This window comes from Ornithodoros turicata, chromosome 3 (assembly GCF_037126465.1).
Source record: "Ornithodoros turicata isolate Travis chromosome 3, ASM3712646v1, whole genome shotgun sequence".
Lineage (NCBI taxonomy): Eukaryota > Metazoa > Arthropoda > Arachnida > Ixodida > Argasidae > Ornithodoros > Ornithodoros turicata.
Genome location: NC_088203.1, coordinates 25,918,487 through 25,944,140, shown reverse-complemented (window position 1 = coordinate 25,944,140; position 25,654 = coordinate 25,918,487). Strand labels below are relative to the sequence as shown.

General features: G+C 50.9%; 1 protein-coding gene across 2 annotated transcripts in view; it reads left to right on the top strand.

Annotated features, from left to right (window-relative positions):
- The first annotated feature begins 1,336 nt into the window (after positions 1-1,336).
- LOC135390078 (complement factor H-like) overlaps positions 1,337-25,654 on the top strand; it is a 30,329-nt gene continuing 6,011 nt past the window's right edge. For both annotated transcript variants that reach the window (XM_064620089.1, XM_064620088.1), the window contains exons 1-2: positions 1,337-1,456; positions 2,578-2,649. In XM_064620089.1, coding sequence (XP_064476159.1) covers positions 1,420-1,456; positions 2,578-2,649 — 109 coding nt within the window. In that variant the 5' untranslated portion in view covers positions 1,337-1,419. The remainder of the gene's footprint in view (positions 1,457-2,577; positions 2,650-25,654) is intronic.

Genomic DNA, 25,654 nt, shown 5'->3' with positions numbered 1-25,654 from the left:
GGCGAGCTGGAAGTCTTTCCCATCGGCTTGGTTGAAGTCTCCAACCATGACGACCCACTCCTGAGTAATCATAACGCAGTCCATCATCTGCTCTACAGTGGTTGCCGCTTATCTGTGTGTAATCCCTCACTGTAGAACACAGTAACGACGTTGAGATCCGTGTGAAGGCACAGGACTCATCGTATTCGTGAACGTTGCTGCAAATCTCTCGAGGTGTAACGCTGATGCCATCCTTAGCGTAAATGGCAACTCCGGCCTTTCGGTTTCCAGAACGTTTGGCTCCAGTAATGTAGGAGAAGCCCTTGATTTGGATGGGCACATCAGGATCCATCGCAGTCTCTGAGGGTCTAAAGTTGCAGTAGCAGTCTGAGTCTAAAGATAACATAACTAGGGTGTCGTTTCTCGCTGTCTTCGTTGTTTTCGTTCAAGCTGCTCCTGTGATTCTCAATATCATGGAGGACTCTGACCGGTACAGATGTGAACGCCGGGTGTTTCGACGCCAATTTGAGCTCCTTGACCGTAGACCATTCAGCTTGTCCAAAGTATTTGGCTTATGGAGCTCCCCTGCGCACCCCTGCATGAGAGGGTGACTGAATCGCCGCATTTCTGGCAGACAGACTGCCCTTCCCTCAAGTGTCAAACGAAGAGCCTCTTGCGCAAGCGCAGTCGTGTACACACGTAACACGCGCTCGCAGGTGCTGGGAACTGGCTGGTATTGCAAGCCCAACTTCATGCCCAAGTTCATGAGTCCATGCGCAGTTTTCCACTCTCGGGAGAGGACCAATATTGACCCCACGATGTCGAACTATAGACATTGGTGAGTTTTAGTGCATCGTAGGCTATCGCCATTGGGTACGTAAGGAATAGCGTTGGTGGTTCTGCGCACGCGAGCTTCGCGCATTGCGCAGAACCACCACGCTATCTCTTACGTACGCAAAGGCGATAGCGCACGTAAGGGATAGCGTTGGTGGTTCTGCGCATGCGCAAACAATAAAAAGAGCTTCGCGCATTGCACAAACTCACTACATGTTAAGTACGCAAAGGCAATAGAGTACGATGCATTAAAACTCTAATTGTGGACGTGCGAAGGAGACAGATTGCTGGGCAGCATGTCTGTCCTGTTTTTCATTCTTCTTCTTCTTTTTTTTTCTTTTTTCCCCTCTCCGTCCTGAACGACGTGTGTGAACGGTGGCGTGTTCGAATGTTTATTCAATGTGTTCTGATCAGAACGGGCAACGTAAGCGGAAGTCGCCCGAAACGTGCTTTAGAATTGATCGTTGCGGCAGGCCCGCGTTCACGTGCCTTCCGCCGTGTGTCCCACTACATTCACACAAACTTGCGTGATAGCTTCGTGGATATGTGCCACAAGCAGAGTAACACAGGCTGAAGGAAAGGATAGAGAAAGGTTCATGTTATCGAATGCTACGGATCATGACTGGCTGTCTGAAGGTGCGAGGTACGTCTGGTGTTACATTCTGTCATATACCTTACGCCCATAGGAGTTTCGTCATTGTCAATCTGCGTCCCTATCAGTATTGGCCATAACCTCAGAATGTAGCTGTATCTTGTTTATTTTTTGGTATCAAAGTATTATATACTTTGTTATATGCTTTATTATATATGTTACGTTATTATATATTATTACGTTTGTTGTTATACTTTATTATATACAAAGTATATTTGGCAAAGTACTTTTGTACCCAAGATACAACTTAACAAGAAATGATAAAAATTGATTAGCCAGATGGAAACACCCCGTTGTAACGATGAAAGATGGAAGTCACTGAAAAGGTTAGCCAGGCAGTAGGACTCGAACGCACATCTTCTGAGGCTTGCGTGTCTGTTTCGTCCCTAATTGTGGTCTGCCTTGGTCGTTTCTCCTTGTTTACGTCCGAAAGCACCTATCGCATCTGCGCTTTCAAGGAGCACCTGCACAGGGTTCCCTTTCCCATCCTGACAAGTTAGGGAATCTGGCTAAAAGCAACCAGTATATTACAGCTCACACTAGGGCCCTGCACGGGCCAACTTTTCCGAGCCCGACCCGGCCCGGGTGTATCGAAAGGCCCGGCCCGGCACGACCCGGCCCGGTGACTCAACGCCAGAGCTAGAGCTTGCCGATATAAAGACTACCTCGCGAGATAATTCTAAGAAGAAAGTGATCATTCTTGATCGTAGAGCCGGGAGTAGTTAGTGGCGTATGCGTCTCGCTTTATTGATTGCGAATGATTAGTTCTACGCCCAGCAAAAGAAGCAACATGTATTTTTATATATCTTTGAAGTATAACGAGTGTACGGAGTAGAGTATGCAATTTTCTGTGTTTACCATCTACATTCCTCTATTAATGGTTTCTGCTTTCCCTTTGTAGAGATACATTTTGCGTCTGAGCTTCATTCACACATGCTCCGACATCGCATTCGCCTTCTTTTGCAACCTTCTTCTTGCCTTCTTCTTGCTTTCACCTGATATCACGTTAATAGCCCTCTTTCGAAGTTGTGTTGCCGTAATTAGATGAATTAATAGACCGATCATTATCAACATATATGTCACTTTAACATATAAATTATTGATGGTTGCAGGATGCTCGATGTCCCGTTCTAGCCCTGTCCTTTTCTTTCTACTTTTGCTGACATTCTCCACCAATAGTGTAGGTAAGTACATGAACGTAAGAAGAACGCCACCCTCGCTGTTTCACTTTTGGAAGCATTCCAGTTTCTCGCATTTTTCCTTTCTTACTGCTGCTAACTATTCTTTGAACAATAACATAAAACACTGTATCACGATTATCGTGAAAATGAAACCTTATTTGCAATGTGCCTTTATATACATAGAACTACACTTTGAAGCTTCGTTTGCGAATACGGTTTCGTGATCTTTCATGCTTACCCACCAATAGATGCGACATATGTCTGCAACCTGCGTGCTCCTGCGTAACATAGTTTAGAGAGCAGAGGAAATAGCTTCGATTGCAATATAGCACGTACACAGGACTGAGCACAGGCAACCCAACTAGATACAGAAGGCCTGCTTATTGCCTCCTCTCCCTCCTTCGCTAGGTGGACATATAAAGTCAGAATTCGTCCGCTACTGCGATTCGCCGTTCTGTGAATTCAAGAACTCGCAAATGACTGCAGCTAACTTGGAACCTGTAGACCTGAATCTATAGTGCAACACGGTTTCCAGAAAATCAGTCTATAGAGAAAGATATCGGACCGCTTTGCGCTTTATTTTCAAGATTTCTTATTTAGCACATGGGGACATTCAATCACTACTCGCAGACGACGGTGGTTCGTCTCCATGGCTACGACCGCTGAAAGCACGTTCGTGATTGGTTACGGTCGTTGAAAACACGATCCTGATTGGCTTATCCTTAGTTGTTACGTCACGTCGACGAGTAAGCTGTCCTTCTCTATCTAGGTGGTGTTAGAGTCACTAGATAGGGGTACAGAGTATCGCATTTGTTTTCCGCGCGGGATACGCTATTCGGTGTTTGCGATTGGGCCGATCGTGTCACGTGATTTCTCCTTCCAAGTACGGCGCGCCGTTCATGTTGAGTCCCCTCCATCCAGAACCGGTTTCCTGCGTTGCGAGCTGGCTCGACTGAGCGCTGTTCTCCGTCGGAGAAGGGGGAGATTGGCCTTCCATTGCTAGGCCAGAGCCGTTTATGAGGAGAGTTTGGCTATTCTGTGATCTTTTGCCGCCTGCGGAGATAGGAAGCCGCCGTGACGTCAGATTCGTCATCGCTCCGCCCACTTGACCGGGATGGAAGGCGAGCCACGGCGGCACGTGGGGATTTCAAGGCTGTGCCTCTGCTCCAAAATGGCGGAATGGGAGATTTCAAGGCTGTGCCTCTGCTCCAAAATGGCGGGATGGGAGATTTCAAGGCTGTGCCTCTGCTCCAAAATGGCGGAATGGGAGATTTCAAGGCGATAGCTCTGATCCAAAATGATGCCGCTGGCCTTGGCGCCTCCCATCGTGTGACGTCAAATAGCGCGCTTTGAGACAGGCTCCTCCCAATGGCCAAACTCTCCTAATAAACGGCTCTGTGCTAGGTGATGCAGCAGCGCCGGACCCAAGATGGCGGGCTCGCTCGCGGGCGTGGCTCAGAGTCGCTACTCTGCGTCCTATCTGACGACTCTAGGTGGCGTCGGCACAGGTCGGTAGGTGTCCAGGAAGTACGATGAATGATCCGATACCCACGCGTTTCGAAAGGAAGCGCCAAGGGTGCGGATCAGCCATCCGTAAAGACAGAGATGCAGCTCGCCGATTTTACGGCGATGCTGAGCTGCTTGAAAACGCTCGCCAGGTGTTCTCTCCCCAACTCTTTGGCTTTGGGCTGAGAATATAGAAGTGGAAATGACCGGTCATAATAGCTTCCAGGATTGCGTGTGCGAGTCGATTCACCTCACTGTGAATTTCGGGATACCTGGCTTCTGTTGATGACTGGATTGTAAATGTATTGGTGGCTTGATGGATGAAAGCGTGGACGCTCGTGTTTCTCCGGCTGCGATGACAGCGTGACGTCCGTAATGCGCGAGGAAACGCAGATAATCTGGGACATTTTTGCTGTTGCGCACGGAAAGGCTCAGTGCAGGAATGGCCCTGGGTTCTGCAACTACCAGGCGAGTTTTTGCACCTCGTGAGACAGCAAGCAGCGCGTGAATTCTTTGTAATATTTTGCTTTGTAATATTTAATAAGGTTTGCTAGGTTGCTAATGGGCCATAAAAATGCCAATCATCATCAGCAAAGCATGCAGCTAGGACACATGTTTGAACGCGTTAGTCTTTCAGCAAAAGTTATAATTAATCATTTGGCGAGCTCTGCACAGAAGCCGCAGTTTCACTAAATTTGCCAAGAGTGCTATTTGCTATACGTTCGTATGACATCCATAAATAGCGCTGAAGACGCTGATGAAGCTCGAGTCAAGATGTTCCAGCGGTCGAAATGCAGATGTTGTCTGCACACAGGGAAGCACTAAGGGAAGTTTAGTTTCCGTCGAACGCAAGTCTTAATCCCCGCCATTACAATATTGAACGGGTGTACCTCGAAATAAAGTGATGGAAATCCCTGTTGCAAAATAAACTACGGTAAATGAATGTTATCAGCCTATAAAATACGCAGTCGACCGTGGGAAACTGCCAATGGCGAACTGCGACTAACCTGGACATAAAAATGCAAACACCGAACTTGCACTAACCTAATAATAAACTACCCACGACGACGACGACGTTGATCTGTACAGACGTTCGCTCATTCTGCTCCTGCTGCTATACTAAGCCTAACTTCGCTTGCCTGGGGTTTGACTTCTCGTAGTCCACCCCAGGGTTCTTCACGATGTCCGCCGCACTGTCCTGCGCGCTAAGCACCGTAAGGCCCCCAAAGGACCATGCTTTCAACTTCACCGTGCCCGACGAGGCTTCCGTAGATGGCGTCATGGATGCCGTCTGTGATCTGGTAGGTCACGACAATGTACACTCCATTCAACACCAGGGTGGTCTGTCTTTCCAAGTTCTTGCCAAAAATAGGCGAGCCCGTGATACTCTTCTCGAAGCCGCAAAGGTGGTGTATGAAGACAAGGAAGTCTCTCTTGACCCAGTTTCAAGCTCAAGGATCACGTATTTGACAGTCAAAAGGTTACCAGAATACGTGTCGGATGACGCACTTGTGCGGGCCCTTGCACCGTATGGAATAGTGAAGGATCTTTCGTTCCCGGTCTACAAAGACCGCCCAACTATACGCAACGGAATCCGAGTAGTCAAGTTCGATATGAGGAAGCCGGTCCCAAACTTCCTTCTGGTTGGGTTGGACCGTGCTATGGTAGACTACAAAGGGTTAAAGAAAGTGTGCGGTAGGTGTGGCTCGGAAGGCCACTTCCGAGGCGACTGTAAGGTATCACGCTGTGAGAGATGCGGAGTCTTTGGTCATCCAACTGTGGGCTGCCGAGCCCCCTGTCTTCGATGTGGTCAGAGCCATGCCACAGTCGACTGCGTTCTGCGTCGGTCCTATTCCTCAGCAGCGAAAGGGGAACACTCAAGGCCCAAGACCCCGTCTCCCGATAATAGAGGTCATGCCCGTGCTCTTGTGGACAGTGTTGCTGGCTTCCCAGTTTTGGAACCGGCAGTGCCTGATACCGGAGATCATGCCCACGATACTGCTGCTACACCTACCCCTACTTTTGTGGATAGCGTTTCCGACTTCCCGGCTTTGGCATCGGCGGCTGGGGTGACGGACAATGCTGTTTCTCCTAAGTCGGTACCTGATTCTGTGGGCTTGGACACGTCATGCACTCACAAGCTGCCCGACATCACAGTGCCAGTAATTGCGGCTGGCGGTCTTCCCCAGCTCAGTGGCTCTGAAGCAGGCACGGAAGAAAACTGCAATCTGTTGGGCCCAGAGGCCTGGCCAGTGCTTGATGATGACGGGATGGATGATTCTTCAACGTCCCTCTACTCCATCGCGAGTTCGGACGTCGATGAGAACTCCTCTGAGCCTCGAGCCGCAAAACATCAGCATTTGTCTTCGTCTGGGGACGCGGCTGCTGCTCCCATGCCGAAGCGTAAGAAGTGTGGTCGGACGAAGTCACGTACGGGCTCCCCGCCTAGCGTCCACATGCCGCCTGCGTCTGACGGCGAATCATGATGAGTGTATCCAGCTCTTTCATCCTCACTGTTATGGCTCTCCGCGTCATGTCCTTAAATGTCCAAGGGTTCCGGTCGCCCGCCAAACAGGTCTCCGTTATTCAGTTCGCTCGCAGCCTGAGCTGCGATCTACTTTTCTTGCAAGAAACGCACTTCACAAGGTATGCTGACGTCTTTGGCTTTACTGCGAGGTGCAACGTCCGCGCGTTTTTCAGCTTCGGGACTGTACATCGGAGTGGTGTGGGCGTTGTGGTTCTCAACCCGAGCCTAGAATCTCATTGCTTTGCGAGGCATGATGCGGAAGGTCGCGCCCTGCGCTTCGACTTCATTATCCAGGGGAAGAAGCTATCGTTCATCACCGTGTATGCTCCATCCCGCACAAGTGACACCAACACCTTCTTTTATCACCTCCGTACGAGTTTCATACCACCTAGTGGTGCCGTCCTGTGTGGTGACTTTAACTGTGTGGTGGATTCTGACTGTGACGTTCGTGGCCCCGGGCGCGGACGCCCAACTTGGAACGCGCGTGAGCTCCGTCGGTTGCTGCAAGAGCACCGTCTGCGCGACGCCTGGACGATGGTGCATGGGGATACATTCGTGGCAACGTGGTCACGTGCAGGCTCTGCGTCCCGTCTGGACCGTTTCTACATACCTGGGGACCTTCAGCCGTACGTTACTGGCTGCAGCGTAATCAGCACTGCCCAGCTCGGCGCTCATGTTAGTGATCATCATGCTGTGATCTTGATTCTAGATGTTTCACAGCTTCCCGGCAGCACTGGGCATGCAGTGCGTTGGCGTCTCGACTCTTCGCTTCTCCATGACGACTATGTTGTTTCGGAGATCAAGGGTAAAATCGCAGAGTACCTAGCAAGTCGGTCGCCAACTCCAGCAGAGTGGGATGAGTTCAAAGTCTGGGTGCGCGACCTCTTTCAGACGTGGGGACGCCGGAAAGCGCGGGCGCGAACAGCCATGCTTGCGCGTTTAGCTGCCAAAATACGTATTGTGAGCAGAGGAGCGCCGTTGACACCCATGATGGAGGAGTATCTCGCGGCGCTGCAGCACCGCTACCGTCTACTGCTTCAAGATTCTTCTGGACGGGCGCGACAAAATTACTTCAGGTCTCAGGCGCTTGCTGGCCCTGGCGTGGTCCGGTACCTGGATTCCGTGCGCCGCACCGAACAGCGTGAGCTTCCTCGTTTCCGAAGACCAGACGGCAGTGTGACTGAAGACCCCGGGGAGGTGCTCGCCGGCTTTGAAAACTTTTTTCGGAACTTGTACACTGACGAGTCTGTCAGCAGTTCGCGAAGCTCATTCTTCGAGGGCCTTCCGGTCCTTCCCCGGATCGACCACGACGCTTTAGAACATCCTCTGCGTTTGGAAGAGCTGGACATGGCGGTCCGATGTGCGGCAGTTGGCAAGAGTCCAGGACCTGATGGGCTTTCTTCCGAATTCTATGCTACGTTTTGGCCTTGCATTCGGGAGTTCCTCTTCGACGTTGTTCGAAGGGCTTTCGAAGGTGCCGACTTCCCGGAGTCGTTTGGTTATGGACATATAGTCTTGCTCCCGAAGACAAGCGGCGACCTTGGTAGTCCCGAACACTGGAGGCCAATAACGCTGCTGAACAGCGATTACAAGATAGTGACTTCCGTATTGACCAATAGAATCCAAAATGCTCTCCCGGCAGTAATCCACCATTCTCAGACTTGTTCAGTGCCAGGCCGCACGATGTACACCGCGCTGTCAGGGCTGAGAGACGCACTGAGCTACGCCACTCCACGTGTACCGGATGGTTGCTTACTTTCACTTGACCAGAAGAAAGCATTCGACCGTGTGGTGCATAGTTACATGTTCGCTGTCCTCAGAGAGTACGGGTTCCCTGGATGGCTCATCAGTGCCATCGCCAAGCTGTACCGCAATCATCGCAGCAGCCTGTACATGATGCAGCAGTTGTCTAGGGAGTTCCCAGTCTCCAGGGGCGTACGGCAAGGCTGCCCACTCTCTCCAGCTCTGTTCACCTTGGCAATTGATCCCCTGTTATGGAACATTGAGACCAACCCTTGCATTCGCGGTTTTCCGCTTCCCAGATCCGGGGAATGGAAGGTCAGTGCGTACGCTGATGACATCACGGTTCTTCTGCGGGATGCAAGCTCTGCGTCTGAGGTCCTTCGAGTCTACGAGTCCTATGCTGCACTTTCCGGTGGGATGCTCAACTTCGCCAAGACCAAGTTGATGCCACTCGGGAGCTTTTCTCCGTATTCATCACTGCCTTTCCAGTTCAGCGCGTCACTAAAAATACTGGGCATTGTGTTCGACTGCCGCGGCCCAAAGGTCGATAACTGGTTCAGGGCGCTGGAGGAGCTCCAGACGAAGTGTGATGCGACACAGGCATTTGACCTGTCGTACTGTGAACGATCGTTCCTCGCACGTACTGTCTTACCGGGACGCTTGTGGCATCTTAGTCACGTTTCTATTGCCCCACGTGCAGTCGTCGTTCGGGTGCACTCTTGCCTCTTGTCATTGTTCTGGAGAAAGCGGAGAGGCCCTGTCCTACGGACCATGCTGGCATTTGCGAATTCTAAGGGCGGGATGAGCCTTCCAGATATCGGGCTTATGAATCGGGGCATCGCTCTCAGCACCACGTTGCGAATTGTGCACGCTGAGGAAGACTCGCCGGCGAAAGTGCTGCTCACCTACTGGGTGGAACTCCTCGGGCCAAACCCTGTCAGTGGTTCACGGGCGGTAGCACCATTGGGGTTTCACGCCGCGGTTCATACGTACTACCAACAGCTCTCGCCCCTTGTTCCTGATGGCAGCCTCGTTGCGGCTTCCCCCTCTTCGATGGCTGGTGCGCTGTTGCTGGACTCCGTGTCAGCGAGCGAGAGCCTTCGAGTGCGTGTTGAGCAGGCGTCAAACATAGCATGGACGGTGTTTACATGGCTCCCTGGATTTCTGCGGGACACCATGTGGTCTTTCGCGTGGGGCGTGCAACCCACACGGGACCGCCTGTACTCGTGGCACGTAACAGCGACAGATTTGTGCCCTTACTGCAGTGAACGTGAGACAAACATGCACGTGTTGTTTGCCTGCCGCATTGCTCGCGTCTTTTGGAACCTTGTCCGACGAAGCACGAACATAGTATGCCCAGTGCGCTTTAACCAACGTCACCCACACCGCCTTAGTGTACTTCTCACAGCTTGCGGCGCGGTTGTGCTTTGGGAGGCTCGTTGTAAGGCAGTCGCGCAACGTCGTCGAGATGTGCCCATTTTTTGCTTGGTGCGGAGAGCGCGCATACTGCTCACTACTGAGTTGCAGCGGGAACTGTTCGCTATTGGAGATGACAGGTTTCTTCGTCGATGGCGCTTCCATCCGTCGCTTTCAGCCCGAGGTGGCTGCGTTACGATCAAGGGCACGCCGCCGTGAACTATATCATATCATTTCATCGATCACCATGTTGTAAATAACCGTTGTACATAATCGTTGCGTCATCCTGCAGCCCCTGAACATGTGACCATACCTGTCTCATACCTGTCTCATTAAATTTTCCTATAACAATAAACTACCCAACATGCTACGCCCCGTCGTGTCCGCCCTGCAAAGCCTAATGGCTGCCAAAAACTGGTATTCGATCACTAATCGACTTGGACAGACATCGGAGACCCGTGAATTTGAGTGGTGAAATACTGATGTCGTGTTTTTTAAAACAGGCATATCGTCTTACGAAGCAATGGAACATTCTCCTTGATTTTTCTTGGTTCGAGAACGTGAATTTCGAGATCGGGGATTTTGCGACTGGGAATATCGAGGTCCTCCCTATAGGCCTCAACCGAAGAAACGTCACCGTGACGTAATCATGACTTTGGTAGACATAGTCAAACCGAAACCGGGCGGGCGGAGAACACCGCCGTTTCGCAAAGCCGTATTCCTTCACGAAGGTCGCGGGTGGCTTCTTTGTATTAGTGGTACACACAAATGAGGTCACGTTTTTAGTCGCTTTCGTGTCTTCATTCGCGTTCCCAGTCCACAGCGGAAAGAAAAGAAGGCTTCATCGCAAGAGCTGCATCATATGAAAGCCAATGTTGTAATCCTGTGCGGAATGTGGTTTGTTATTACGCGCTTGCTCTGTATAGAGACACCACGTGCACGTGCTCCGAGAGAAACTCGTGCCCTTCAGGCTCCAGAAGATGGAAGAGCCCGGTCTATAGAAAGGTCTGCCGAAAAGATAGGACTACCGGTAGAATGGAGCAGAACAAGGCCATGCAACTAATAATGTGTAAAGAGTTGTAAAAAAAAAATCTTAAATATGAGAAGCTACATTTAAACGTTGCTTTCTTGTGACTTATTGATTTTTTGCTACAGTAGTTCCACTCTACCAAGATGGCGGCGCTGTTGTACCATCTGACGTCACTTGTTTGTAAACAGGAATTGGTCTATTGGACATGAGCGGTTTCAGTACGCTCCCCTGTGGCATTGTGTGCTATTCTAGATAGTTCTAGCGATCAGACCGGGAAAGCCACACGGTTGCGTCGGAGCTGTATACTTAAGAGTGACATTGCACTGAAAAGAAACATCGCAGATGCGTACGGGAAGCTGCAGGTGTGCTCGAATTATGTGATGAACTTTGTGGCGTCAACGTAGTGTGGTGGAAAACGAATTTTATCTGTCACAACAAAATTCTTCTCCGAGAGTGAGCGGATGTGACGAACCCTTATGTCACGAACCCTATGGGTATATATGGCGCCGTATACGTTCGAACAATGCTCAGATGGGGAGAGGTAGAATGAAAGCCAGAGGACAATTTCCTGGTGAGGCGACGGGACGGCGTGCCGCCGAGACTCCGTGTCTGAAAGAAATTGGAATCTGAAAGAAAGAACCATCGCCTCGAGTGAGTCGACAGAACCCGACGGCGGCGGCACCCAAAACCACCTGGGAGGACAGAGCGAAGGACAAACAAGTGGGTGGCCGGGAGACAAAAGGGACCGAGCTTTCGAGCGAGGAAAAGGACCCTTGAGAGGGAAGAAGAGCAGCATCCAGCGAACAGAAAAGATCTCCAGACTGGTGTGCTCCGAGCCGGCTGTTCGCCAGCGAACTCCGCCGTTGCAGCCTCTGTCCCCCGTCAGGAACCAACCTGGGCCAACTTCGCCACCATATGTCGACGTTAGCGACAACCTACCTTCCCCAGAGCAAGCAGCCTCGATGAAGCAGTGGTCACGCCGCATCGTAGTGGTGAGCCCGACGCACATGCGATGTTCATAGATAGGAATTAAACATTCTGTAATTGTTTGTCAGTTCCGTCTCGTCTTTCCTCACCTCAGCGTGGACCCACACAGTTCGAGTCGATAGATTTAATCGTGAGCGTGACGGGAGCAGGCGTGCGCATCACACTTCCCTTGCAGAAGCGTAACGACAGCTCCGGAGCTCCCACTGGGGATTTGGTAGCCCTGGAGGTTCTCCTTTAGGCTCCTCTTGAATCTCCAGAGTCGGGCAGGACTGTCAAATGGGGATGGAGGTGAAGAAAATTGGTGACAACCCTGCCGATGAAGCGCACGGAATGCCCTCTGTACAAGCTTGCCAGCACGTCATGCTTCCTGCATGACCTGGATGCTCACCCTCCAACGGGCGCTCAGCCTGGCTGCGGCACGCACGCAGATATTTTACACGAGAGGCAGACCTAGAGTGATGTGATGTGATGTGATAGAAAACTGAAAAAAATTGGGATTCAAGTCACGACAAAGTCAGACTGGCTACCCCAGACCACTTAGCCGCAGTTAGTTGAAATAAATCAAAAGGAGAAAGCCCAGTAGTTGGGTGGCGGGAGACAAACATCCCGGACTAGTGGGAACACTTGTCACGAACGAGGGACCAGAAAGTCCCACAAAAAGTCAATCGGATACGTTTCTTCAAGGAAACGTAGGAGCGCTTTCAATGCAGCCGCTTGATGATTGAATGGCTGAGGTCCCAGGAGCTTTACAAGGTCAAATGGCCGGGCGCCTGGACGAGCCAGACTTGCTTCTAGTGTCCTGCGACTGTTGGCATACTTGGAGCACCTGAGGAGGATGTGCTCTGTGTCCTCGACAACATCCCATTCACTGCAGTTTGGAGATGATGACTTGGCCAGTTTGTGGAGTAACCGACCGCTGTACGGGACATTCAGCCGGGGCCTGTGCAGGAGACACTCTGCTTGCCGAGGAAACGACGGATGTACCTGGAAGCGTAGCTCGGGGTCGACCCTGTACAACAGCGAAGATCGAGCAGATCCTGTCAGCCACGACGAGTTGCACATTTGTTGTCTCAGCTTACGTATCATCCTCTTTGCGTCCCGTTTGGTGAAATAAATGGGGGAATATGTTTATTAAGAAAAAAGAAATGAAAGGTCAGCCAGACGGAGGTCGGCTTGCTATTAAAAAAATGGAAAATTGGGAAGAAAAGAAAAGGAGAAGAAAAAAGGAGAAAAGGGGAAGAAAAGAATAGGGAAGAAGACAAGGAAAGGGGAAGACAAAGAACAGAAGAAGAAAAGGAAAAGAAGGAAAGAAAAGGGGAAGACAAAGAAGAAAAGAAAAGCGAAGGAAAGACACAAAACTAAAACTGAAAAGTCACACAATCACAAGGCGTTGACAAGGTTCGAAGCGTGGAGAAAGCGGAGGAGCGCAGTGGTGACTGCCCACTGGGTCGACTGACGAACGGGACCCAGTAAGGTAGCCAGTGTCATAGTGCCGTAGCCAAGCTGGGACAGACGACAGAGGGCGTCACGGTGCAGAAGGTGTTGCCGGCAGTGTAGGATGCAGTGGGGAATATCACCCACCACACCACAGCTAGTGCAGAGGGGAGTGCTTCTGCACCCATTCTGAACAGTTGCAGCGGTGTGCGGGCGACGTTTAGAGGAAGACGGTGCAGGAGCGATTCCTCGTGACGAGTGCAGCGACACGTAATAAAGAAGTTCATAGCGGTGTCGATTCATTGCAGGTGACTGTTGTATGAGGCGGCCTCAGCTCTGAATGCTTGGCCCGAGCAGCACACCGGCGGTGTATAGACATACAACACGCAGAAATAGTAAGGGGCAGATGTACCGTAGCATGAGTCACAACTTGTGCAGCACGTCGTGCATCCGCATCTGCGTGTGAGTTACCAGATAAGCCCACATGACCGGGAATCCACTGCAGAGAAAGAACGTGACCATTTGCACAGAGCCGATTGTATGCCTCGATGATCATGCTGGGCAGGTCACGTATGATGGTGGGCTGGGAAGACAGCAAAAGGAGGAGGGACGCCCTGCTGTCAGTGAGGACAACCCAGGACTTCCCAGGTGGCAGACCAGCAATGTACTCTAGGGCTGCGAAGATGGCATACAGTTCCACCTCAGTAGAGGGCACAGGATAGGGCAACGTGCAGGCTTGTTCGTGACGTAAAAGGCTGCCCCTGATGTGTCACACATCACAGATGCAACTGTGAAGATTTGAGGACAGCAAGGGTAGGTGTAGTTGATATGTGCCAAGGAGAGCTGATGGGCTACTACAGGAGGAGCTTCGTGTTTTCGAGGAAGGTACGGGATTGCAGGTTGAATGACGGGACGTTCAAGGGTCCACATAGCTGGCGCAAAGGAGGGAGTAGGTGTCGTGGTCGGGAGATAATCCCTTAGGCGGACAATGGCAGTACCGAAGGCGGGAGCAAGGCAGCTTTCTGCAATCTGACAAAGGGGATGGGAAGGGTGGGCCAGACAGCGGGCGTATACGCGCAGGGTGGTTGAGTCCCGTAGAGTAGGAATAGGGTGTTATCTAGCCTCTGCGAGGACGGAGTAGGTCTCCGTTGTCCGAGGGATCAATAGGCAGACACAGAGGCTGCGGGCTTGAAGGTTGAGAAGCTCTGGGTCTTGGGTGGGGCTGATTCCATGGAGGATAGGGAGGCTATACCGTAGCGCGCCCAAGAGAAGAGCCGTATGGACTCGGTGGAGGTCACGGCAGGAGGGGCCCCAGGACGCACCTGCGACATGCTTAAGGACGTTAACCAGGCTTGATGCTTTGGCAACAAGTGTCTTCACGTGGGGAGACCATGTCAAGCCTCGGTCAACGGTAAAACCCAAGTAACGGCAGGTTGAGACAAATGTGATGAGCGACGCTGAAAGGGATAATGGGTACTTGTGAAATGACTTCATTGAAAAGGCCATGGCTACAGTCTTGGCAGGTGAGATCGTTAGGCCTCGGTCGGCGAGATAGTGACATATTGTGTCCAAGGGGCCTTGCAGACGACGTTGGATCGCATCACGACGAAGGGCAGATTTCGAAATACAAATATCGTCCCCATAGAGTGTAACGTGAGTGTGTTTTGGCAGCTGTGCTGAAAGGGAGGCCATGACGAGATTAAACAATAGGGGGCTGAGTACGCTACCCTGTGGGACACCTCGTTGGACGTGATGCGAAGCAATATCCCGTGGGATCGACGCTTGGACTGCTATTCCTGTGAGTACCGTAAGGCCCAGTAAGCGTTGTGCGGAGTGCTTGGATGAGACATGGACGATGAGAGTGCATTATTTATTCATTCTGTGGCGGAGGACCTTGTCTTGCGTTGTGGTGAGCATATATGGCCTTTGTTTGTACGTGACCATGTTGAAGTGGTCGGCGCGCAGCAGCATCCGCAGTCTCGATACCGGCTATGCCGCAGTGACCAGGAATCCACTGTAATATGATATCATGCTCCTGTGAGACTGCGGCATCATATAGGTGCAGCTCATCATGAACAATTAGGGCCAGAGACCCTATGACTCTAGGCCACATCTTGAGTCACTGTACACAGACCACTGAGCACATCGGTTGAGAAATTATGAAGCTTAGTGCCAGATGGATCTCGTGGAGCTCAGCTGCTGAAGCCCAGGTGGTGTGTGACAGCCGTGCTGATCTTTCGACACCCATCTCAGGAATGACGAAGGCACATGACGAGCCAGATGCCGTTGTAGGTGCTTCAGTGAAAAGTTGAACTCTACCCGCCGACCTCTCCATTAGGTGTTCTGCCGGAGGACTTGAGTCGATACATCTTTCCGGCGTGGTAGACCCGGGATATTGACCCTCACTTGAGGTGGTGTCAGGGCCCACGTTGGAACAGCTCGGTACACGTGCTGCTTGTGCTTAGAGAGGATCAGCCGTTGTGCCTGGACATAGCCTGAGTGAACGCAGAACTGGAGCGCCGCAATAAGGCCCAGAGTGACCTGCTCAAACCTTAACCATTTACACCAAATAATGAATGGGAACGGATGATCAACTGTTCCAGCTGGTCTGCCGAATGTTGCAGGTAGGTATTCTGCGCACATGCGACACGAAGCGAGTGCCAGTCCGTTAAATTGACACTTTTATTTCCGTTCTCAGTTTCACTTGATGTATGGGAATGCGGACGCTACCTCTGCCGTCCAAGTCAGTGCAGATTTATTCATTGATTTATTTGTTGAGATACCTCAGGGGCCCCAGTGGACGTTACATGATATCGAGCCAAATCGAAACAACGATGTGCATGCGGCCACTTGTGCAAGGGTAATGCGGTGGGCGTGCTTTCTCCTGGTGATTCTCATCAGTTGAACTCCCTCTCTCTCATAGCTAATCTAGGGTGAAAGTGACGGCGTAGCGAGTCCGACCCTTCCGCGACTTACGACCCTTTTTTTTTTTCCTGTTCCCACCAGCACCACCATCATCATCATCACTTTTGATGACACACACGTAAGACGCTTAGAAACAATATAAATACATATACGTAGTTGTGATTTGTGTCGCATGCAATGTGCGCGCTGACCTACATTACCTACTTATGGACTGCGCCGCCTACCAGGAGGAACAGAGCGCGAGATCTTGCAGCGCAGGATGCATGCAGTCGACCGCCGCCCTTCTATCTTCGGCATGGTACTGGGCCCTTGGTCCAGTCCAAGTCATGTGCATCGAAGTTCCTGTCACTTTTGGTGTTTCTGTCATCAACCGGCCTCTCCACCGTGGGGCGCAGCCAGAAGATATTCCGTAGCAGACGACAAGAAGAGACGCATTTCATTGCGGCATCTCAGTTGACATTCCCTGGCACGGTGCGAATGCTCAATGTAATAAGCATGTTTTGCCCCGTGAGCAGTTTTTTTTTTCTTTTCTTTTTGCGCTTTTTTTTTCCCGCTAGGATGTTCCGTGGGGATGACAGAAGACGCGAACTATATCGCAATTTGTGATAGCACGGTTGTGCAAGTGGATACAGTCCTATACGACATCCTGGGTATAGTTGCGAAAAACTCCCGATCCCGTCCCGGGATCCCGGGATCCACATTTCAAAATCCCGAAATTGTAAAAACGGCTCGGGATTCCGAACCCTACACTGGTTCGTTAGTCCTCAGCGTAGTAGACATTCTCCACCAAGTTCAGCGCCTACGTAGTGAAGGTCATCATACATCCCTGCAGTGGATTCCTGGACACTGCGATTTAAGAGGCAGTGAGGAGGCTGACAGAGTAGCAGCAGCTGCTCATCAGTCGCCGACGACCGTGCCCATTGTGCTGTAGAGGGGCGACAGGAGGACGCTTGCGTGTTTTCAACCCCTGACTCTGCAGCAATGGCGCCGGAACATCACGGATCAATCTCTCATGTATTCGGTAGACCCAAATTTGTTGTTTTATTTTCCTGCCTGTTTATAACGCCATTTTACCGCCGTCCTGAGTAGTATCAATGTGGCTTTCACCCCACAATTCAAATACATGATCAGATGCCGTGAGACAAGCCTCAGCTCCACCTGCGGTGTCGTGGCGAACACCGAGCACATTCTTATGAAATGTGTACTCTACGGCCCGCAAAGGCGGATACTGTGTGATAAGCTTGCTGGTATCAGCAGGAGACCGCTCAACTTATCTGCACTCATTGGCCTCTGTGAAGATCCTGTGCTCCATCGTCGGGTTCTTCACCTGTTGATGGACTTGCTTGGTTGGTTGGTTTTAAGGAAAAAATAAAATGGAGATTCATGGACTCCTCTCGTCGAATAGGTTGCTCCAGGCGCTTTAAGTTGTTATCGTGTTTTCATCATTCCTTCATCATCTTCATATAATGTTCCACGTGCAATGGGGTAGGGTACCGCACCGCCACGGTGAAACACCCCATCTCATCGTCAGTATATATTGTTGTTGTTATTGTTGGGGCAGCGCCTAGCCCGCTGGACGGCATCAGCCCCATCTCATCATCGTCTCTTCTGTATGGCGTGCGTGCGTGTGTTTTAGTGATTTAGCAACAGGAGTACATGAGCCATAATATTAATGAATAGTTGATGTTGCGCCCTATAACAGACGGACGAATGTAAATATAATTATAGTTTGAACAGCACTGTTTAGTGTTAGTTCATGCTTAAAAGCAACGTGATCAGATACGGAGGCCAGAGAGTGGGGGGAGATCGTTCTATTCAAGAACATAACGTGGAAAGAAATGCTGCAGAAAACTTGCTTTGTATCGACCACTGATGGGTTCTGTTTGAAGAAGGTGACCAAATCGTGGGCACACAACATGCTGGGATTTTAAGAAAATTAGGTCGGATATGGGGACTACGCAAGAATTCATGGAGCAGAAAAAGAGAGCTACGCAAGTTAAGGGCCGAGAGGTTAATAGAGCTTTTAATAGCAGAGACGCAGGAAGGATGACCTGATTATTCATGGTGAAACGACTAGCACGATTTTGAACATCTTCCAGGGAGGTCAGATAGGTTAAATATATTGAGGTCCGCGATATACTACGGGTAAGTTCTAATTTCGAGCTTATCAAATGCAGTGTAGGCGGGTTGTTTTGGTTGTAGAAGGAGGAAGCCTTCGTGTGTGCTTCAAATAACCAAGTTCACGAATACTGTCGTTTATTATCGTATTTACACGATTAGACCACGAGAGGTTAGACGTAAGGTGCAGTCCTAAGTACTTACTATAAGAAGGGTACTTGCGGTACAAGAGATCCGCTGATAACCGTAAGTGTAAGGTTGCTTAAAACGTGAGAAGGAAACAGGCACGTATTTCGATATGTTAAGCGAAAGCTTCTAAGAAGAGCAGCAGGAACGAATGGAGTCGATATCTTTCTGGTGAGACGCTGAATATAATGCAAACATTATGGATCTGTATGAGTACGCAGTCGTCCGCAAAAATGCGAAGTGCGGTGTGTGGGACAAGAAGGGGAATATGAAGTAGAAAAAGTACTGAGCCTCGAGGGTTTCAAATTACGGCAGATGTCTCTTGAACACAGGGACGTGCCCAAAACACTCGCCTACAAATTTTTACATGATAAGTAGGAGAGCCGTCGGTTAACGTGGCACAGTTATAGGCTATTCACTAGTTCAGACAACAGTTTCCCTCGGCGATTGGTCTATGTGCACCTCCGCAGAGGATGATGAGCGTTAATGTCGCCAACCACGAGAATGTGGGTTGCGATGTTGTAATATAAACACATTGAGCGACACTCGTCACACTCCCAGTCAGTAAGCTTGTTGCGCAGGCTGCGTGAATTATGACATTGCATGAATATAGGGCGCTTATAGTACAACAGATCCACAGATGTACACTCTAAATCGTTTCACACCTTTAAAGGTGTAAAATAGGTGTATTAACAAAGATCACACCCCTTTCACACCCTACAACTTTGTTTTGGAAGTTCCTGAAGGTGTAACAATGGTGTACTACGCCCTCAGGTGAAATATGGTGATAAGTGTGTCGCCTGGGTGTAGAAAGGGAGTATATTTATTTTCGTTCACATGAACGAAGGTAAATATATACAACAACAGGGAACAGGAAGTCACATTACAAAAGTGCATGGCCTGGATTTACAACACGTCTACCATCTGGTAATGCATGCAGATTTAGAAGATCTGTTGCGATAGTGCTTAAATTTCTAAAATACGTTGCTCCTCATTGCAAGACAGAACAAATACATGATAGTGCTCATCATACTCAACTGTAGTTAATGTTTGTATGAGAAAAATGGAATCAGAGTTAATAACATGTATGCCTGCAATCTCAATGAACACGGGTAAGTCCTCCTCGGCTGTGAAGAGGTCCCTTGTAGAAACAAGCGGAGGGGAGTATGTCTGCTGTTCAGTGCGAATGGGTGCGCTTGACTTCACTGTGATTTCCCTGTACTTGCCCCCAGCGACCCGATATGACGTGAATAACCTCAAGAACATTCTGGACGGCCTGACACAACCGTTTGTGTTATGCGGGGACTTTAACGCCCACCACGTCAGCTGGGGGAGCGCACGCTCGGACTCACGGGGAGAACGACTTGCTGTGCTCTTCGAGGAGATGGACCTCCACCTCCTCAATGATGGCTCCCCGACATTTGTACAGTCCCCGCTGATATCATCATGCTTGGACCTCACAGCTGTGTCTGGCTCGATTGCACAACGCTTCACCTGGCAGGTCGACGCTGACTCCCTTGGAAGCGATCACCTTCCACTGCTAATCAACGTCCGCGGCGCACCAGGGGCTCAGCTGAGGCGCACGGTCAGAAAGACTAACTGGAGCAACTATAGGGCTGCCTTCGAGTCTAGTTCCGCTGATCTTAGGGACGCTAGTCACCACGACTTCTGCCGCGCGGTGGTCAGCGCTACTCGCAGTGCCACCAGCGTCTTCCAACTTCCCGTGAAATTTGCCGCCGTCGATACTGAGTACGCTAAGTTGCGTGCGATACGCCGAAGGGCTGAAAGACGCGCCCGCCGTTCCCGTCTCCCCGCCCACAACCAAGAGGCCAAACGAATACAAAAAGCGGTTCAGAGGCACCTCTACAAGCTGGCTAGAGACCACTGGAGGAGCTTCGCTTCGTCCTTATCTCCGCGCACACCGCTATCCCGAGTCTGGACGGTGCTAAAAGGGCTAGCCGAGCCGGTTACCCAACGTAACCCGTTCCGTTCATTGTCTTTGGCCACGGGTCGCTCAGAGATGAGGTTGGCCGAGGAATATTGCGGCAGACTAACGTCGTTGCCTACCGACGGTTTAACGTCTGCTCGAGACATACCTGTGGCCGATGTCCCACCGGCGGAAACTTCGCTCGATCATATGTTTTCGCTTCCTGAGCTGGAATCAGCCTTGAGACATTCATCACAACATACCTCCCCAGGCGCTGACCAGATCACCTACAAGGCCCTACGTAATCTCCCCTTGCGCGGACGCCATCTTCTTCTTCAAATCTACAATGATTCGTGGCGCACAGGGTCGGTGCCTCCAGACTGGAAGTCCGCAATGGTCGTCCCTATCCTAAAACCCGGTAAATCACCTCATGATATTGACTCCTTCAGGCCGATCGCCCTCACCAGCTGTTTGTCGAAGACGATGGAGCGCATGATTCACTCACGGCTAAGCTGGTTTCTTGAAAGTATGCGGTACTTCCCGGAGGTCATGGCTGGATTCCGGCAGGGCAGGTCATCCATCGACAGCGTGATCGATATCGTCTCTAGTGTTCAGCAAGCGCGGTCTGAAGGGCAGCTCACAGCAGCAGTTTTCTTAGACGTCATGAAAGCATACGATAGCGTCTTCCACAGCGCCGTCGTCGCAACTCTGCAAGAATCTGGTGCAGGCGCCCGAGCCGTCTCCTGGGTCCGGGACTTCCTATCTGATCGCACCCTTTTTGTGCGCACTGCCCACGGTGACACAGCTCCCTTCCCGGTAAGCCGCGGGGTGCCGCAGGGCAGTGTGTTGAGTCCATTGCTGTTCAACCTTGTCATCGCCTCACTCCCCGCACACCTACCTGCCAACGTCAAGATCACCATTTACGCAGACGATGTCTGCATTTGGACTTCAGGCACCCGGAGAGACGCGATTCAGCGGCGCCTGCAGCAAGCCCTCGACGTCATTGAGATATATCTCGCCGACAGAGGCCTACGTGTCTCCACAAGCAAAACAGTCGCCATGACGTTCACCAACCGCTCATTTAAAAACTACCCACTCTACGTCGCGGGAATGCCACTTGATTTCGTCCCCCGCTACAAATATCTCGGGGTCATCGTAGACAAACGGCTGTCATGGTTCCAGCACATCAAGGCCCTCTCTACCAAGACGAAGAAATTCGTGAACGTGCTACGGCGCATCTCTGGAGCGTCGTGGGGTCCCTCGTGCAGTGACCTCCGACACGTCCATAACGCACTTGTGCTGGGGCTACTACGGTACCACCTCCCAGTGCTCCACGGGATCAGTAGGACGGGTGAGCGAGACCTCCTCAATGCCCAAGCGCGCGGCCTCCGGGTATGCCTTGGACTGCCACGCACGGCTGAAACCTACACCGTACTTGCGGAGGCGCAAGAGACGCCCGTGCATATTCTACGGGACCGAGAGACGCTCCGCATCTTTGCGCGCTTCGTCACGCAGCACCCTTGCCACTACCTGCTGTCCATTGAGGATGCCCGCCCCGCATCGGCCTTTGGCGGAGCCGTCCGCCGTCTTAAGGCTATCCTCCCGGATCGCTCCTCAGGTGTATCCTACGCCCCTCCTTTATGGGCCCTTGCCAAGCCCCAGGTATTGACCAGCGTCCCTGGCCTAGGCCGAAAGAGGGAGACGCCGTTAGCCGTTGCGCGTCAGCTCGTCCTCGAATACCTATCGACGCATCATCAACACCGTCAAGCGATCTATACAGACGGATCCGTAACACTTGATGGGGCCACTGCAGCCATCTACGTTCCTCAAGGTAACATCGAGCAAGCTTTCAGGCTCTCCCATACCACCTCCTCCACCGAAGCCGAGCTCTTCGCAATCCACGCGGCCCTCCGGCACATCACGACATCGCCCCCAGGAACCTGGACGATCCTGTCGGACAGCAAGGCGGCACTGGAGACACTCGACTCATACTGCACCAAAACAACGGACGACCTGCACACAATGGCAATGTCCCTAGCCAACACCGCCCTTGCTTCCGGGCACAATATATGTCTGCAGTGGATACCCAGCCACATTGGCCTCGGCGGGAACGATCGAGCAGATGCTGCGGCCAGGCGCGCACACGAACAACCCGACTCCGCGGCGCGCATACCGCGCACCCCTTCGGCTTGCCGCATCCAGATCCGCCGCTGGGCCGCCCAAGAGGCGCAGAGATTCATTTGTGAATCCGCCCGTTCCAATGACTTCCTTCGCTCCATCGACCCGGCGGTGGAGTTCTCCCCACCACGACGTCTCCAAAGACCACAAGAGACACTCCTCCACCGACTGCGCCTCAACTTGGCATACACGCCACCGGTCCAGCGCATGATGGGGAGGCAGATCTCGGCCCTCTGCGATGCTTGCGAAGTGGTTGCGGACACATCACACCTCCTACTGACCTGCCCCAAGTACACCAACCATCGCGATACCCTTTTCCGCTGCCTCGAACGTTTCGGGCACAACCAGCTCACGCTGGCCGCACTTCTTGGCCCTGTGCCTCAGCACCAACAGTGGGCCGTCACAACTGCCTTACTGCACTTTCTGAAGTGCACTGGCCTGGCCTCTAAGCTCTGAGCTGCGCGCTCCAGGAGCCTCACCTTCGTTTTCTTTCTTCTTTTTTTTTCTTCTCTTTCTTCTTTCTTCGTTGCTATTTTTTCCTTCCCTTCTTTCTTTTCGTTTTTGTTTTTCCTCCTTTTTACGGAGACTCACCTTTTCCTCTTCGTCCTTTCCTTTCTATTTATTCTTCGTTTTCTTTTTATTTTTTTAATGGAATAGCATGCCGACCTTGGTCTGGCAGACCTTTCCTTTCAATAAATATATATTCCCCCCCCCCTCCTCGGAAGATTCTTTGGCAAGCCAACAGCAAATGTGTTATCATTATCAACTGCACTTTTCACATAGACTATAGATTCTGTGTGAATATCACGGTCATGAATGTAACTCTGAATTGCTTCTGGGGCATGTTGAAGTAGTATCTCCTTGGAACCATCAGTAGATGTGGCATTTCTCATGAAGGGCTGCGACCACACATGCATTTGATAAAATTGATGCCTTCTTGCTAATGAAAGGGTTATGTTCTTAAAATGTCAATTTTTTCTAGCAACATCTTTAAAATGCTGGTGTTTCCCTTCGAAACGCGTACAACCATACAGATAGGAAAGGACCAAACATCCTGATGAGTCGCGAATAATGAACAACGTAATGCATTTTAGAAGGGTTAGATATTTGTGGGTACAACACTGTAAAGCCTTGAAGAAGCGAATAAATGCAGCGTTCTAAGTAATGAACACGCATATGGGGGAGGTGCCTGCTCATGAGAAGGTCTACAGTTTCACGAAAAGCTATATACAGCTGCCATGCTTCACTGCCATGCACAGCTGCCACGCCATACATGATTGTCTGTATGTCGGCTGTGCATGTTTACACACATATTTAGTCACCTTGATGTGCATACATATATGCACCTCAACGTGATTATACGCAATATGCTGGTAATTGTGAAAACACAGTTATCAGCATATTGCCACAAACCCAACAGTTTATTCGGCGTTACACCCTTTACACCCCAATTGCCATATGAGGGTGTCAAAATACACATTAAAAGGTGTGCGCCATGAACATTTTGATTTACACCCTTTAAGGTGTAAAACGATTTAGAGTGTATAGGGGCGGTCGTCCGGGGCGCAATATTTTTTTGGGCGCCAATTCTCGACAGAGAGAGAAAGCAGTTCGAAATAGAAACAGTAAAACTGTTGATCACTTGAAAAAACTCTCAATTTTTAACATTGGGCGCTGTTAGAACGATCTTCTGGGCGCCTCAAAGACGTAGGCGATTGAAGCGAGGTTCGATATAACATGCACGCCGGTGCAAAATTGCATCGTGTGTGCTTCGGTAGTAGGCTGTGTGCACTCAGACAGCAGAGCATATTCTCAAAGTGAAGCAACCGAAGCGCAAAGTCCATGAAACGCTTTCTACTGGATGGGGGGGGGGGGGGGGATTCTGATGCATTCCTGATATGTGTCTTATTTTGGGGTGTGATACTCCTTTCGCCCCCGGCACTGGGAACCCACGCTACGCCATTCGATATAAGGGAGCGCGGCCTCTTCAACCGTCGGGAAGCCTACTGCGCGGGTCTCTGCTTCTCCGTGGCCTTCGTACAGCGGGAGGTTTGTATAGGTATCGGGGTAAGGGGCTTCACGCTGACGGGTTGACTGGGGAGAGAGACACCTCTGTGTTGTACCTGTTGCGTGTCATCCTAATGTACCGTTGGGTTAGTGGACAGACCCTTAGGGCCTATTTATACCACCGCGTAACGCCGTCGAGCGTGCGGGCGTAAGGACTGGTTTGCAGTCTGACGCAAAGTTTTCTTCAGTCGCCGCCGCGTTCCGCGCTACCCGCCAGCGTTCGCAAAGCCACGCTTCGCCATCGTCACTTCATCATAATCCGACGATACAGAGCGGAGCGACGACACGATGTCATCATTTGCATCCGTACCACTTTATTTGTCAATGTGCGCGTCCGCCTTCAAATCTTTGACAGACCTGTACCGAACAGCATTCCAATACTTCTTGCATCCGTATTGATGAGACGAAGCATTGTTAATGCAACGGCGACGAAAGACAATAAGCAGTTTTAGCACACCGTTGATAAAGGCTGGTTTAGAGTCCGCCGTATACCGGGTGTTTCAGTTATATCCCCGGGCTAAATAATTCGCGAACCGCTGCACCAATCGAATAACTTTCTTTTTTACAAGTATCTACCCAATACCGCCTACAAGATGCGCACCGCGTGAATGAGCGGGAGGCGCTCACTATTTAAATAAAAATTCAAATGAGTTTCGTGAAAAAAGCTAACTTCTAAAGCAGGGCGCCGTCGGCATTAAAATGGGTACTACCCCTTCTGGGACCTTCAGTAGAGACCTTTTAGAGAAAAATGTGCAACCCAAGCGGGTCATTTGTTGCAGTAATAAATTGGTTTCGGTTTACGTATTTTTGTCGCGGCTGGTCGCGGTGAAGCGCAAAAGGACGCTCTTCCACTCCCTTATCCACCAATGAATTACGTCCTTACACCAATGAATTACGCCTTTTGCGCTTCGCCGCGACCAGCCGCGACAAAAATACGTAAACCGAAACCAATTAATTACTGCAA